The sequence below is a fragment of the Saccostrea echinata genome, unplaced genomic scaffold, assembly GCF_033153115.1.
Source record: "Saccostrea echinata isolate AGI-Se365-2 ecotype Australia unplaced genomic scaffold, CSIRO_AGI_Sech_v1 ptg000054l, whole genome shotgun sequence".
NCBI lineage: Eukaryota > Metazoa > Mollusca > Bivalvia > Ostreida > Ostreidae > Saccostrea > Saccostrea echinata.
This window is the reverse complement of record NW_026889803.1, coordinates 53,365,604-53,382,881: the sequence shown is the minus strand read 5'-3', so window position 1 is coordinate 53,382,881 and position 17,278 is coordinate 53,365,604. Positions and strand designations below refer to the sequence as shown.

The window sequence follows — 17,278 nt, the reverse complement described above, 5'->3', positions numbered from 1 at the left end:
TTTTTGAGTAGCATGTGGTCTCGTTAAAGTGTTAAGAAAACAAAATTTGGTTCAATCTACAATATTTTGCATTGATTGACAGGAGGAGGAGCCAGAGACAGAAGTTCTGAAACAGGAGGCGGAGCATGCAGACCCCGCCTACTGGGAGAAACTTCTGAGACATCACTATGAGCAGCAGCAGGAAGACCTGGCTCGAACTCTTGGAAAGGGCAAGCGTATCCGTAAACAAGTCAACTACAATGACGGAATGACAGGCCATGGGGATGATGACACATGGAAAAATAACTTCTCTGATATTGACTCAGACTTCAGTGCAGCAACAGGTACAAGAGCTGTTATTATTTAGAAAATAAAATTTTTAAAATAAAGTAGCAGATTAAGTGTATTTTCTTGCAGTGTATTGTTGCTAACAATGTATTTGTATCTCTGTAGACAATGATGAAGATGATGATGAGTATGAAGATTCAGAAAAGAGTAAGTAACAAAGTTACAGGACAAGGTCTTGTTTTTTTATGAGTGAGTGAGATACATATAGTGACAGGTCAGCAGTTTGTTTACTTACACAAGAGTTCTCAGTGAATAATTGGATTCTAAAGCTACCTTTGACCTTGCATTGAAACAGATTCTGGTAGCTTTTTTTTCTCTCTATAGACAAGAGAAGCAGGAGAAGTGGGATGGAGAAGGATCGCCCCTTGCCACCACTTCTGGCTCGTGTTAACGGACAAATTGAGGTAAGGCATTATTCAAATATTATGTCTGATTCAATCGTAACATAAGATAGAGAAAAACTTATGTTAATAATGCTCAGACATACAGAAAGTAAAGCATATAAGGCAGGGCAGGTTATAAGATATACCTGTCCTGCAACCGTGATGCTATACATACAGTGCTAGGCTATGTGAATTGTTTCTGGGGTATGTTGTCAAATTCAGTTGATGAACATGTTTAAGAAAAAAAAAACCCCAAGTATTTTAATTTTTGAAGCGCTTTTGTGTTTCACATTGTTGTCTAATTCAATTGATGTCCTGTATGAGAAGAAAAAAAAAACTCCTGCTATTTGATCTCAGTGAATGTACATGTGCATGTGTAAATATGTATTTGTGTATAACAGGTTGGTATATCTTTTCACATTGTAATGCATTATACAGGTAACTCTTGATGGCTCGAACTTCTATCTCTCAAAGTTCTTGATCGCTCGAAGTAAGTCTCCAGTCCTGAATTTTTCCCCTATATATCTAAGCAAATTTACTCTTGATTTCTCGAAACCCTTGATCCCTCGAAGTCAAAATGCAGTCCCGCTATGCATATTCTATAGGAATTTACCCTCGATACCTCGAAGTGGCTATGTGTATACAAGGTTATATAATTAGCACCTTTACTTGGACATTTAAATGGCCCCAGGCAGAAGACGCGGGTCTCGAGGAAAGGAGTGTTTATTCAGGTGACACTTATGTTGCAAGGTGATAATTGATTTATAATCAATCATATTTTGCCTATATGCTATTAAAATAATTGCTATTGACTGTCTTACGATAATTTAGAGATGCAGTGTCAATGAAAAGTAATAATTGATTAAAAGTCGAAACACTAATTTTAATTTTTATTTCGAGTCAGTGTCAAAGTTAAACGAAATATGAAAAAGCAGAAACAGCCTCAATGTCAATATGACGACTATTATTGGACAAATACTTACAGAACTGCTTTCAATGATCATGTTTGGAATAGTCAATGCTATGTACGATGATGTAAAAGTCGTTTTCATGTAACGATCGAATGCGTAGTATGTTGTCCGTATTACACAGAATAAATTACATAAATAAATATACATGAAATACGTTTTTTGCTTTATTCGGTTTAATGAAATATCCATCTAAATTATGAAAAAATACCGTTGTTTTATAAAAACCACGTGTACAAGGTTAGCACTGCATGAAAATCATTACATCCGGTAAGACTAATTTTAAAACCTGTCAACAAACACGGAAAATTCTTGAAAACTCGAACTCTTGATCTCTGGAAGTTTTTCCTCGGTCCCGTGGACTTCGAGGTATTGAGAGTTACCTGTATTTACTATGTACAGATATTTCAGAAATTTTTTTGTCTACATGGTTTTCATTTCAGAAGAGACACAAATGTTTGTCTGATTTGAATGTGAAGCATTGGTGAGAATTGCCCATGTTTTTATTCCTCAGACATACAGCAATTTAGGCATTATTTAGGGAGGTCAACAGTGCAGTGTTTACCTCTATAGGCCATGCTTTACATGTCTAGTCGTGATTTCTGTAATGTGAGGAATTCCCTACTATGGTCTTCAAGAGTGTCTGAAATCAGTGTGTATTGATATCTTGCACAGGTGCTGGGATTCAATGCCAGACAGAGAAAGGCTTTCTTGAATGCTGTGATGAGATATGGCATGCCCCCACAGGATGCATTCAATTCTCAATGGTAAGAAACAAACAGTTGTGTTTTACACTTCACAACTTTGAAATACATACAGTTGTTTTCTAAAAGCAATTGACCTACACTGCATTAATGTTATAAATTCATTGCAGGCTTGTGAGAGATTTAAGGAACAAATCTGAGAAGGTGTTTAAGGCCTACGTTTCCCTGTTCATGAGACATTTGTGTGAACCAGGGGCAGATAATGCTGAGGCTTTCGCTGATGGAGTTCCAAGAGAAGGGTTGTCTAGGCAACATGTCCTGACTAGGATAGGCATCATGTCACTTGTCAGGAAGAAGGTAAAATATAGTACATGTATAGCAATCAATTTTAAAGGTTGTAGCATCACTTTCCTTATGGTAACATTAAGTATTCTTTTCATTTTGGTCAACTACAGTGTACATACATGTAAATGAGACAAATTTAAAGTATAATATATGATTAGAAGTAAGAAATGGAAATTGATTTTCTTGTAGGTCCAAGAGTTTGAACAGATAAATGGACTTCACAGCATGCCCTACATTCAAGCTACAAAAGCTCTCGAGATGATGAAGAAGGAAGCAAACAGCAAGTCCCCAGCTCCCAGATCTCCAGCACCAGGAAGTAAAGAGGAATCATCTGAAACAAAGAAATCAGAGGATGGAAAGGACAAAACAGAGGACAAGAAAGAGGAAGAGGTCAAAAAAGAAGGGGAGGAAGAGAAAATGGATGTCAAAGAGGAAGTGAAGGAAGGGGAAGAGGAATCCAAGAAAGAGGAAGTTAAAGAGGAAGGCAAGTCTGAAGAAAAATCTGAAGAAAAAGAAGAAAAGGTACAGAATCAAGTTATAACATCTGTTTGAGACTGTATTTTTAGGCTATTTGAGTCACTGAGGTGACCAATTGCTGTCCGTTTTTGTCTGTTGGCCGTAAACTTGGCATGATTGCAGGATTGTTCCTAAGACCCAGGGTCCGGGGAATTTTGCAGCCTATAATGATGTAATGCACAGGATATTCTGGCATTCCCCCTCAACCCCCTGTGAAGGGAAGAACCCCAAACCCCCTTTTACTTTTATAATGTCCCCTGCTATTTCAATTCTTAGGGACAACCCTGGATTGTAATAAGCATTGATCACTCTACAAAAATTATGAAATTCATGGCCCCGTTAATCAGGGTATCTGGAGTTTGGGTGGGGCTCTATTGATCATATAGTGAAAATGCATTAAATCTTATAAAACTTCTTCTCTCCCTTTGTAAAATAAGCAAACAAACAAAGTGCATGGCTATGATAAGTAATGATGTCTCTTCCAAAACTGTGAAATTCATGGTTCCTTGGTCAGAGGTTCTTGTGCTTGGTGGAGCTCTATTAATTATATAGTGAAAATGCATTAAATCTTTGAAAATCTCTTTCGTTGCTCCTGTATATTTAGCAGACAAACTAAGTACATTATTATGATAAACAAGTGTGCCCTTGGGTCAGGGGTTCTAGTATTAAGGGCTCTATTGATTAATTTGTGAAAATGCATTTATTCTTTGAAAATCTAGGAGGTACAAGGAGGGTGAGCAAGGGTTTTTTAAGAGATTTGTATAATTTTTGAACACTGGTTAAAGGTTTTGGTGCTGTTGGGCTCTATTGATCTTGTAGGGAAATTTGAACTCTACTGAGAGAAGTTTTTTAATGTTTAAATACAAAAAGTACTTTTGCAGCTTTAAATGGACAGGTAGACTTGTAAATAGTTAATAAATATCAAGGGCGCTGCATTTGCGGAGCCTCCCTTCCAAAAGAGATATCAATCCTGATATAAATTATTATTTGTGTAACTTCCATTAAACATGCTCTCACCCCCACCCCCACACTCACAAGCACATTACTATATCCCCTCCAACTTTGTTGCAAGGGGATAAAAATAAGACAAATATACCTTATACATGTATATGTACATTAAATGTTATTCACAGACCAAGAGAGGCCAGTGTTAGAGGGATTGTGCTGGGTTTACCATGTTTTTACTGTTTTATGTGCTCAAGCACTATTGTGTTGTTTAGTCTGATGATAGTGACAAATGGGAGTTTATGAGCACTAGCAAGTAGACATGTAAATACATCTACTGTCTGAGTTGATGAGTACAACACTATTTTGTTGATCCTGATCATCCTATTTCTCTTGTTTTGGGGCAGCATGTTTTCATCTGTCAGTTTACTTTGTTTCATTATATACTTCTCTGCATCCTCTACAGGATTATATAATATTCAGGTGATGGTTAAGGCCATTTGGCCTCTTGTCCTTTTATAATAAATGCTTATTATTGATCATTAAAGAAGGAAGAAAAGACTGATAAGAAAGAAGAGGAAATGGAAACAGATGAGAAGAAGGAGGAAGACAAAGAAGTGAAAGATGAAGCCATGGAAACAGATGAGAAAAAGGATTCTGAAAAGGAGGCTGAAAAAGAAAAGGAAGAAAAATCGGAGGGTATGTATTGGTGATTTCTGTTCAAGCAGGAAATTAAATGGTTAAAGTTCTCTCATTAAATCATTTGATAAATTTATGGAAAGTATTTCTCAAATCCACACACTTTCAAAACTTTGATTCTGAGATAAATTTTCCATGTTTGTAGGGGAAAAAGACAAACAGGATGAAAAGAAGGAGGGCTCAGACACCAAAGATGGAGAAGAATCCAAGGAAATTAAAGAGGAAGGAGAGGTCAAGAAAGAGGAAGAGGACAAAACAGAGGTCAAAGAAGGTAATTCTCACATTGCTTGAGGTTCTGGACATCTATTCACAAAATATCTTACGATCAGTCGTAGTCGTAAGATTGTCGTAAGTTTTTTTTAAAGATTTCGGTTATTCACAAAAAATCGTACATTTGACGTTACGTCAAAAACAGTCGTAAGATTACGTCTAGTCTTTAGTTGACGTAAGTCTATAAATACTATAGATGGTATCAACTCTAAAAATAAAAATGGCCACCACGTTATCTTTATCGTAAAAAAATAATCAAAACGGAGCAGGAAAAAATATTTTGGGTCGGCACAAATCTGTTTGAATCACTGACCGACGGAGAAATGGTACCGTTTACTAAGAGAGGAAGTCAAAAGGGAGCGTCATCCCCGTAAAGATATATTGACAATGCAAAAAATAGATAAAGAAAGAAAGAAAATAAAAAGAAAACAAAATGCCTGCAAAAAAATTGACATGAATAAAAATTTAGAAATTTTTTTTTAAGGGGGGGGGGGGGGGGGGGGTTATATTCTCTTTTCAACAAAATAAATTTCTGAAACTTAAGAGAGTAATTTGCCAAAACTAGATTTTATAAAAGTAGGGGTTAATCGCTGGCCTTCAATGAAAAGTACAGTTCACAAAAAAAAAAGGGGGGGGGGGATACCACACATTGAAGCAACCTGTCCTGGGACCAATTTTCATGAATTCCAGTGTGTAAAAGGGGTATGATATTCATATTTTTATTGTATTTACTTAAAAAGAAATTTTTCAACCCGTCACTATGTTTTTCAAGAATATTTTTATTAAAAAAGATATATGATGCTGGCAAATATTCGCTACTAGGAAAACAATGTACTTGTTTTTAAACTTCAAGAAAAAAAAACTTTTGTACCATAGAATAAACTTTGCCGAGACAAGCTTTACACAGTCAGTATCGTTTGTAAAATTACTTCAATTTTGTTTCAAATTGAACCAATAAAATTTTTTTTATTCGAACTACATTAAATTTAATCACATGTATTTTCTTTCGTTTCTCAGCAGATTTGAACAATATACATTAGAATTTTATTTTCATTTTTGTTTTATTCCACTTTTTATTTTATGATGCCTTCAATAATATCTGGTGGTTAACTGACTGAATACATCTTATTTTTTCAATTGGCTGCGCCTATCAAAATTTTCCGTCCCTGGTGGATACAATCAAGTTTGATGCCGGTCTCCCCGGGTACCTCAGATCGTCAGATTCAAGTATTCTACATATACATCCATACGAAATCTGTAAATTTCTTGAATCTCATTTGAAATACTTATGGTGGATCGGACAACATTAAGAAATACTGAAATTCATACAGAATTCCCTGCGGAAGTAATGAAATGAAATAAGACTTTGAAATATAAATTATTGTCCAAGACATACTTAATGGGGCTCTGCTAAGTCTTAGAAACAGACCATTTTTAAGAGTGACCCATTTTCAATCACTATGAATCGGACAAAATTTCACCATGCATTAGACTATATGAATGGAATCTGTAGCGAGATGCAAATTTAGTGATTTTTCCTAAAAAGTCGATATTTAATTTTGCGAGAAGTAATTTTAGCGATTTTGAAATACACAGAAAGAAAAGAGTAACTTCCAATATGGAATGAATTGTTAGCGATATTTAATGTTATAATGAACTCAATAACCTCGAATCCTCGCTAATAAAATTTCTGCTATTTGAACAGGTATAAGATTTTTTTAGTTACTGTCTGATTGTGAATATTGATTATATTCCAGATTGAGTTTATCAATCAAAACAAATCTTGAATTTATTAAAAATTTTCTAATTGCTAGATCTAGAAAAGAGGCCTTCGAATAAATATTGAACATTTTTAGCCAAAATTGGCCTTTTATTAATGTTTAACATGTTCTTTTTCTCTAAAAAAAAACATGACTTCACACCTCTGATTATATTATTAAGCATTTTGTTTTAAAAAAAACTGTGATTTGATTGTTGTTTTAAGTGTACGTATTCCAGACTTGATTTCTCAGTATGACGCTAAAAATTTTTAATTAATTTTTTAATGAATATTTAATTTAACAAGGGCACCGCATAGCATAGCATCCCCTTGCAAAAGAGCACATCAATCCTGATATGAATTATTACTTGCTTAACTTCCGTTATGCACGCACTCACTCACGTACTTACCCCCCCCCCACCCCCCCACACACACAAACATACACAAGTTACTACATCCTCTCGAACTTCACACAATTTTACTTTATATTTTCCCTGAAGAATATTTTTATAATTCTAAGTTAAATACATAATTTGTTGTTATGAAGTTTTGAATATTGAGCATGTTGAGTTTTTGATGTTCCATGTCATGGGGTATAAGAGATGCTGCTGTAGTTTGAATCATTAATCAATGTAAATTTAGTTGAGCAGTGAACATATGAATGATTTCCAAGATATAACTGAATGGAAGTGTCTAACTTTGCAGCTATCATTGTTTACCGACAACTTATAAATCACCCTTGCTGCAGTGAACAAAAATGTTAATATTGATTTTCATTAAATTTTGTTATTATAATATCAGTCTTGCTGCAGTGAATTTACCAAAAATGTTAATGATGATTTTCAAAATTTTCTTATTGTTAACAAACAATATGGCTTAAAAAATAATAATATATACGAATGAATCAGAACTGAGACAACCCGTTTGCATTCAAGATTGCGTCATCGGGTTTCCCGCATTAATTGCTTTATCTGCGCATGAGCAGTTGTCGGTATCTAGGAGAGAGAAAATCTTACGATCGTTTTTCACTTACGACAATGTATTGATCTTTTGACCATTTCATGAATAGCTCGTAACTTTAATCTTAGGATTATCGTAAGTTCAAGCCGTAGTCGTAAACTTACGATTTTTTGTGAATAGATGTCCTGACCTTTTTTTTTTTTTTTTTTTTTTTTTTGCAATAGCCATTTAAGTGAATGAATAGAATAAATATGTGTACATGAATTATGTCATTTTTTTTTTCCATGATCCTGAAATTTCTTAAAGTACTAAGTGATCTTATTGCAATGAAATGTTTCCAAATTACAGTAAATCACACTTATAGTGAACACACATAATGAATGGACGCTTACAGCTAAGTGATTTTCATTCACTGTGACTTTAGAATATATTGTAAACTTTACAGATATATCGAATTACACTTGTAACGAAGCAAAATTGTCTCCCCCTGGCATTCTGTTATAAGCATGTTTTACTGTACATGTGTTGTAAATTGTACATGTACTTTAACAAAACTACTTTGTTGAAAGTTAGATATGTTAATCTGAGTTAAAAAAAATATGTTTATATTTATCAAAGTGCATCAGAGTAAATTCATAACTTTTCTTTAGGAGAGAAAAAGACCTCAAATGAGGAAGTAAAAACTGAGAAGAAAGATGAAAAGAAGGAGAAGGAAGAGGAGAAGAAGAAAGAAGAAGGAAATCAGAAATTTATGTTCAACATTGCTGATGGAGGATTTACTGAGCTGCACACACTTTGGACCAATGAACAGCGAGCTCTTCAGCTTGGGAAGGAACATGAGGTCTGGCATCGTCGCCACGACTACTGGCTCCTTGCAGGAATTGTCACGTATCCTTTTACAGCAATAATTTTGTGCTTGTTATTTTTCAGTGTAAAATGATCAATTCTATTCATGTGGTTATTTTGCTGCAATTTTTCAAGTCTGAATGATTGATCTTCAAGTTTCATTGTCCTTAATCTATGAAAAGACATGGCTATGGTAGATGGCAGGACATTCAGAATGATCATAGGTTCCAGATTATCAATGAACCTTTCCTAAGTGAACAAGGAAAGGGCAATTTTCTGGAGATCAAGAACAAATTTCTAGCAAGGAGGTTCAAGGTCAGAAGTGATGGCTGTGGACTAATTATTAAGTGGGTAATTTTCAGATAATGCTGGCAAAACATTTGTATAACACATCATTATTTGTTAACTTGTAGCTTCTAGAGCAGGCTTTGGTAATTGAGGAACAGCTGAGAAGAGCAGCTTATCTTAACCTGACCCAGGATCCCAACCACCCAGCAATGGCTCTCAATGCCAGGTACTGGTCAACAATTTATGGCTGTAATTATTGAAACCAATGTCTAGATGAAGCTTTATCATAACATATTTAAGGGTATTAGTGTGAAGATTCCAGTTGTACTCCTGAATACAGATAATACAAGAATCATTATATCTTATTAATTTTTTTTACTGTAGGTTTGCTGAGTTGGAGTGTTTGGCAGAAAGTCATCAACATCTATCTAAAGAATCTCTAGCAGGCAACAAACCTGCCAATGCTGTTCTCCATAAGGGTATGAGTCATGATTCCTGTTGAAGAAATGTTCATTTTATACAAATAGAAATGGCAATTTATTGCAGTCAGGATAGCAAAGTTTTTTTTTATTGTGTACATGTCACTGTATGATATTTTGGATAATTACTACGTTTATATTCTACAGTTTTGAACCAGTTGGAGGAACTATTGAGTGACATGAAACAAGATGTCAGCCGTCTGCCAGCCACCCTGGCTAGGATTCCCTCTGTCAGTCAGCGACTAGCAATGTCAGAACGTAGCATCCTTAGCCGATTGGTCAATCCAGGACAGGCTGCTGCCCAATCCTCCACACCCACTACCACGGCAACTGCCTCCTCCTCCCACGCCTCACCCTCCACCTCAGCGGCATTCCTCGCCCAGTCAGGTCTACCAGCCGGCTACACCGCAGCTAACTTTCCAGCAGGCTTCAGGCCACAGTTTGGCCTTCCTCAGTCTCCATTTGGACAAGGTATGACTTGAATCCTTTCATGAGAATGGCCTGTCACTTGCCATTCCAAGGTTGTTCACAGAATTGTCACCTTTCTTCTCTCCTGTGCTTTTGCAGGACCTTTGGGTTTTCCTCTGATTCCCAACATGCCAAGTCAGCATGATATTAGTACAACAATATCTGCCATCTTGAGTCAGAGTGGTATGTGTATGACCTTGATGTTAAAGTCAAGGTCATGCTTGGTTGTTGTCACATGCTTGCCTTTTCTTTCTGTTTTCAGTTTTTGCATTGACCAGAATTTGTTCTATTAGATGTATGGGATATTAATTAATCGGATATAACATTGCTTATTATGAGAACCAGGTTGCTTCTGCTCATGGGATGTTTTTTTCTCGGTGTTAAAATTATCTGCTTTGTTTTTTTTTCTTTTTTATATATAGAGTAGGGTTGGTTTTACTGCATCAGCTGACTTGAACATCTTAGAGAATTTCAAAATGATTGATTAAAACAAAATGTACTGAATATTTCATAATAGTCTAACTAAAAATAATAATAGTTAATAAAATGTGTATGTTTGTATGTGCTTCAGCATGCACATCTGTATTAATTTCCATTTTGTACTGCATTCTTTGTGCGTATGTAGGAATAGTCAGTAAATCTCCAGTAACAGTAGTGAAATGGTAGCTTGTCATAAATATAGTATGATACTCTACATACATTCTCCTTGTTCTATTATAGGCCAGCTGCTGGGACAAGCTGGAGCAGTGAAATCCTCAGCCACCCCTAGTCCCTCCCATAGGTCACCGGCCTCCACCCCAGGTACATAGTTTCTATGTTTATTTTATTTATATGACCTGTTAAAAAAGATGATATTTGTTCATAAATGTAGTGAACGGGAATGTTTGGCTCAGCATCATGATTTTTTTCTTGGTTTTTACGGAGCTTAGGGCCGCCCACTTACGATCAGGCAACAGCACCGTTTTTGCCATCTCCGGCTGATCCTTTTACATGGCAAGTCAGTGCTGATTCTGCAGCCAAGTCAGCTATGGAATCTTTACTGGGTCAAAGCCTTGCCCAGACAAAGGCATGACTGGCATGCTTAGTGTCTCTGATCCCTTATGTTGTTTAAAGAAATCGTTTTCTTTTAAAATAAGACAATTTCTTTGTTGTGGTTTTTGCTTTTGATAGATGAATTTGATCAGAACAGCTTTTGCATTTTGAATTACATTTGGCATTTATTCTCAATTCTATTTTTTCATTGAAGGGGGGGGGGGGATGTAGGCGATATATATGCAGTGTATGATTTTAACATTTCAAGAAGTTTGGATTAGTAATTACAAATGATTCCTACCCAGTGCTAGATTTATTTTGCTGAATTTTTGTACATATATTTGTAAATGTACAGTGGCTTGGATTTTTATTTTAAGCATATTCAATATTTTTGAACATAAGTTAGTTCAAAAGAAGTTATATGGTAGGCTTGCATGAATGGTAGAGCAGACTTGTAAGTGGATGGTTATAAATAGTCATTGGTTAATGTTGAATGCTGTTTGTATTTATGGAAACTACTGTAGAGAATTAAATTTGATGATACCCACATTTTCATTCGACCCTGTATTATCTCCATTTTTTGTTTCCTATTGGTTGCAAGGGACTTAATTTTGAGAAAAAGTTTTCTATCATAAGCAACTTTGTGCCTGTTACTTAAGTTTATGTTGTACAATGGCAGTCAGATGATAGGTATCAAATTTGAAACATAATGACAGGTACATGTATCTTAAAATCAAAGAAAGCCCATTCCAAGCAGTGTGTTATGATTTCTTGTCATTTCAAATCTCATTTAATATCCTCTATTCATTTTTATTGTTTCAGAGGCAAATAGTTTTTTCCAGAGATGTTAAGCCTTTTTTATGATTTTGTATATTTATTGGTTATTTTGAATTTTCCAAAAAAAAAATGTCTCCCAAATCTGACCAATGGAATTTCTTTCTATTAAAGATGTCCAAGTGATGATGGAAAGAAGGAAGGTAATTGTCTGTGCACACATAGAATGCATCAAGGCATTAACCCTTCATTACTGCTTTTGCTTGTTGTCATACTTAATAAAGCATGTTACACAGTGGGTAAATATAGTGTGTATATTTCAGGAAAAAAGTCCAAATTCTGTTGTGATTTTGTAAAACTCTCGAGGAATTGATAAAAATATCACATTTATGTTCATGTTCACATGTTAATAAAACAAAGCAATTCTCCATAACAACTTTTTGAGGTGTTAAACAAAATGACATTGTTTATTTTATATGAAAATATCCTTTAGTTGTATAGATTTTGATGCCAGACATGCAGTTAGCTTCTTGTGAATTCAGCTATGATACTCTAGTAATTGATGTAGTAATCTTTACTTACCCACTAGGATGTCATTCCTGTGCTCAGTTGGTAAAGAACCTGTTGTGACAAGAATTCACAAAGACAAACATATCATGGGTTGCAATAACCAGACTAGTGGAGTGCATGATCATGATGAAATAACAAATTATGAAAATGCAGTTAAGAGAGAAATATAACCATGTTGTTGGACCAGAAAATTTATTTGACAGTGTAGAATGAAGGATTTGTTTCCATCTCTTGTTCTTGGCTTCTATTTTGAACTAAGAGTTATTTCATGTACCTCTTTCATTTTATCTACCTGATGCCAGTAGTAACTGAAGATTGTTATGACTTGAAACTTTTACAGCTTTATGGATATTCAGCATGCTTTACCCCACCTGCCATCGGCTTTGTCAATTTTATTTCTATTCATTGAACTTCTCATAGCCATAGAACTTTCTCATAGAGATTGACCTTTTCCTTTAACTTCATCATCTTGTAAAACTTCCAGTTTTTCGTGTACATAGAAGTAAAAATGAGTACATCAGAGGGAAGTATTACTGAATGTCGCATTCTTATTTTTCAGGACAAGTAAATGGCAGTAAATCTGAGAAAGCATCAGAAAAAGGAGTTATCACCCTTGGAGATTGAACATGGCATTCATCTTGGACAAAAGGAGAGTGAATGAGAGACAATATGTGAGAAAGCAGTCAGTGTTCAACACCGAGGAGATAACTTAACTTTATTTTGCTTTTATGGAAAAAGACATTCCTTCTGCATAATTTTACAAACATTTGTCAAGTGTCATTGTCATTTATCAAATTGTATTCAAAAGAAAAAGTATTGTTGCAACAATATCATAATTATTCATCACTACTGAAGCATTCATTCATAGTGCTTTTAAAATATTTCCTGCCTATTGCCTAAGCATTGAGAGGCATGTTTATTTGGGTATTTATGGTATGTGAACATTATAGTCCCATATTGCTGTTCTGTTGTGATTTGTAACCAGCAGTCATTCAATGGTGCTCCCCTTGTAAAAGCTCATCGATAACACAAATCCTCATTTGTAACAATATTAAGTGTTCCTCTGTTAGATGTGACTTTAATTGTGATTAAAAACATTGATGCGAATTATCTAGTTACTAATAGGAACTTGGTAATGAATTTTCAACATTGATTCCGAGATGTTTTAATTTTTGGGGGATTATTGTGTTTCAAATAGTAGGTGTAGTTAACTGTTATATAAATTCTGTTTGCATTTACAATGAAATATTTGTGCTCAAATGTTTTAATTGTATGGATGGGTTTTCATCCTTGTGCAGAAATAAATGATACTAGAAGTTTTTAAGTGTGAGGTATTTTTATCACCAAGCCTTTTATGAATGTTGTGTGGGAAGGGGGGGGGGGGGGTGATATGGCCGATTCTGCTTCTTTGTCCACCCATGCAGTTGTTTCTTTGTAATGGCAAAATTTTGGAAGCTCAGTTGATGAAAGATTATTTTTGGTGGTGTTGCACAGTTTTTTTTCATAAATTATTTGTGAAGATGTGGGAAGTTCAGTAATAAAAATAAAAGGTTAAAAAAAAATAAATCCAGGATTTATTTTATTCCAGCATTTCAGTCATTATATATATATATTTTTTTAGTTTTATATAAATTGATCTCTTTTCATGTAAATGCTTTATAGAATTTCAGGACAATTTCATTTTCATTTTAAAGCAAAAACAATTCATAAGTGTTTACTTGTTCTCCTACAAAAGATGAACATCCAAATTTATTGGATTGTTTGAGAACTATTGCAAAATAATCTATATTTTAATACAGCATTTTGCCTACACACATATAATACTATAAAATTGCTTTAATTTAAGAGAGATTTTTTTTTAGGTCTATAAATTTTGTCAAAGGTCAAGCAATTACTTTTGTTCATATTTAATAGAACCATGGAAGGAAAAAACATTTTATGGCAATTTCATCATTTAAAACTTTGGAATTTAAAAAGTTTTCTTGGGCTTTGCCCCCTAGATCTCACCAGGGTCCTGCCCTGAACCCCCTAGGACCTAATGGGCCTCTTTGCCTAATTTGAATACAGTAATTTTTTTGCCAGCTACATCAGTAATTTTAGATAATGTTTTTTGCGGTTTTTTACAATAAACATACAGTGTATAAAAATGTATTGTGAATGGGATTGGTTTGCAGGATGGGCCTACATGACCCCTCGTCAGCAGATTACTTGTGTCCTGAGGATGTATCACGAGTTCTTGACTCACGACATGTCACCTACACTACAGTCAGGAAAAGGGGAATTAATTAGGGAGGAATCTGTCATTTGTAATGTCAAGAACTGGTTATGTCTGTCAGTTTAATCTCTTAGTTTAATTTAAATATAGGTCCTTTTCAAGGGGGTAAAGTGAACCGATTATGCATTCATGGTATGTTTCAATTGCCTCCCTTATTTAATGGAACTCTTTTGATTAGGAGGAAAATTTAATGTATTTGCGGAGAAAAACAAAATCTGGTGAACAGGTGAAGACGAGCAAACACGAAGCAAATGTTTTCTATCTACACAGTAGATAGAGGTAACCAATCGACATATACACTGATGATAGACGAGAAAAACATGGTAATCATAATTGGGTAAGATTGGGACGACAATGCAAGTCGTCTGTTGCAAAAGGTTGTGTCATCGTCTGAAGCCACGGCATAGCTCTCTATCGGGAGAGGATCGTAAATTTTGGCCGTGGTTTGCAACGATGTTGTGTGTACTCGAGTTAAGTAAGTTTGATACCAATGGTTTGAAAAGCAAACGTTTTTTAAATGATTGATTTTAAGAAAAATTCTAATAACACCGATTTCATCTTGTATTAAGGATAAATAACACAGACAAACTTTTTCCAGAAATCAGCAATGTTTCTCATTTCAATTTAGATTTATATTCAAAAAATTAACCTGAACAAATTTAGGGAAATTTTGTAAAATTTTGTCAAAATGTTTAGAAATGATTGCAAAATTTTGTAAAGAATTACATAGAACACAACCCAAATTCACAGATCTAAGCACCAAAGAAAACTTACGATTTCTTTAAATAATATTTTAGGGATTGGTTATTTATGTCATTTCTATTCAAAATCAGTCAAAAGATATACATCAAGCCATACATACAAATTTTTGTTTGTTTTATGTATCCTTGAAAAGTGACCAAAAATTAATGTGATACCTTGCCAATAAAAAAAGTCATTAGTGTTAATGTTAGACATCTAATAGATCTATTTTGTGGAATAGTTCTTAAATTTTGCCTTGTCATTTTATCATATATATGTATATATATATATATTGCTTACACCCTACTGTGTCTCAGGAAGAGCCCTCATCACACCAGGCCTCAGGATTATGAAACAGACTAAAGTCAATTTTTCAATCATCTGTAAGATGTTTACTATAACTAAACTCTAAATATGTAACAGCAATTTGATGTCGCAGTATTGAATGATATTTTTATTTTGGTCTGCTTGACTTCTACATCATTTCAGCACACATTACAGATTTTGACTTAAGCTTATGTTTCATGATCCCAAGGCTAGGTCCATAGGACAATATCATTTGAATGATGGAACGTTCTATCTCCAGTGTTAAAAAATTTTAGATAACTGTTTTTGTACTTTTTCTTTCTTAAACTCTTCTTCAAGATAACTTGTATGAATTAGGAACATCCCATTTTATAAGATGATAAATAGGTATTTATTTAATTTTAACCGTATATTAATAAAGGAGTCTACTTAAAATGTATCATAAAATTAACAGTTTGCTTATACATGTGTACAAGATTTAAGATAATCACAGGTTTGTTAAAACAGCTAGTAAAGATGCTTATACATGTACTCACTTGGACAGTTGAACTTCATACCCCCCCCCCCCCTTCCCCTTCCCATAAATCATTTTAACGTATTTGTAATTTTATTCAATTCCATACCATCAATCTGAAAAATTTACCTAAAACAAAACAATTTAAAAAAAAAAATCCGTTCCACTCCATATGTAAAATCAACCCTTGCACCTATGAGTGGAGTATGGAAGGTTTGTTTTTGGAATAAGCATTTTGGTCAGAGGAATGTTTATTGAAATTTGATTTTTATACTTAATGTTAGGCCATTATTTACACCCTGAATTGTGGACACATTTTCCCATTATTTCCCAATCATGACAAGGAGCACACGGCGGTTGTGACCAGTCGGCATGGGATGCTCACTCCTCTATGACACCTGATCCAACGTCTGATGTTTTTGGAGGTCCATGTTTGCTCTGCTCCCGATTTGTATTGTTTTAACGGACTTTGAGCTTGAATACTGTTCTTTATCTCTATATTTCATTTTATGCATTTCTGTGTTGTTGGTATACTGAGTTTCTGCAGTACATTTGGTAATTTAAATGCCCATGTTACAGTAGCAGAAAGGGAGAAAATGTATTGGATCAAACATGGATTTGAACCTGGTTCCCCAGAGCTCTAGACAGGTGCTCAGTACCAATCAAGCTCTCTGACAACCAGCTAATGAATCTCTCTGACTACCTCCTTCATTCCACCTTTAAAAAAAGTTTGGTACATGTACTTCATTATTTTATTTTTCATTAGACTACAGATTTTAGTTTCTTCCTTTACATACATCAGTTAGTAGCATAAGAACTTTCAAAACAGTATAAAGATAAGTCTCTGAATGAGTTGCAATGAACAAGGTTAACATAAGAAATAAGTCATGTTTAGAATGTTTTTTTGGTTTTGTTTTAACCTCATCCCATATATGATTATTAGCTCACTCGAGCTGAAGGCTCAAGTTAGCCCTTCTGATTGTCGTTGTCATCATCATAAACTTTTACAATTTTTTCTTCTTCTGCAGAACCACAGGGCCAATTTCAACCAAACTTGGCACAAAGTATCCTTGGCTGAAGGGGATTCAAGATTGTTCAAAGGAAGGACT

The 17,278-nt window shown here is 34.6% G+C and overlaps 1 protein-coding gene across 1 annotated transcript in view; it reads left to right on the top strand.

Annotated features, from left to right (window-relative positions):
* LOC133172211 (chromodomain-helicase-DNA-binding protein Mi-2 homolog) overlaps positions 1–13,652 on the top strand; it is a 30,437-nt gene extending 16,785 nt beyond the window's left edge. Inside the window, exons 27-44 of the mRNA XM_061307059.1 lie at positions 83–323; positions 433–474; positions 652–731; positions 2,354–2,445; positions 2,553–2,739; positions 2,917–3,249; positions 4,737–4,887; positions 5,033–5,158; positions 8,527–8,764; positions 8,905–9,037; positions 9,136–9,236; positions 9,395–9,489; positions 9,637–9,960; positions 10,057–10,140; positions 10,678–10,758; positions 10,887–11,023; positions 11,938–11,966; positions 12,893–13,652. Of these exons, the coding sequence (XP_061163043.1) occupies positions 83–323; positions 433–474; positions 652–731; positions 2,354–2,445; positions 2,553–2,739; positions 2,917–3,249; positions 4,737–4,887; positions 5,033–5,158; positions 8,527–8,764; positions 8,905–9,037; positions 9,136–9,236; positions 9,395–9,489; positions 9,637–9,960; positions 10,057–10,140; positions 10,678–10,758; positions 10,887–11,023; positions 11,938–11,949 (2,457 nt within the window). The 3' untranslated portion in view covers positions 11,950–11,966; positions 12,893–13,652. The remainder of the gene's footprint in view (positions 1–82; positions 324–432; positions 475–651; positions 732–2,353; positions 2,446–2,552; positions 2,740–2,916; positions 3,250–4,736; positions 4,888–5,032; positions 5,159–8,526; positions 8,765–8,904; positions 9,038–9,135; positions 9,237–9,394; positions 9,490–9,636; positions 9,961–10,056; positions 10,141–10,677; positions 10,759–10,886; positions 11,024–11,937; positions 11,967–12,892) is intronic.
* The last annotated feature ends 3,626 nt before the right edge of the window (positions 13,653–17,278 follow it).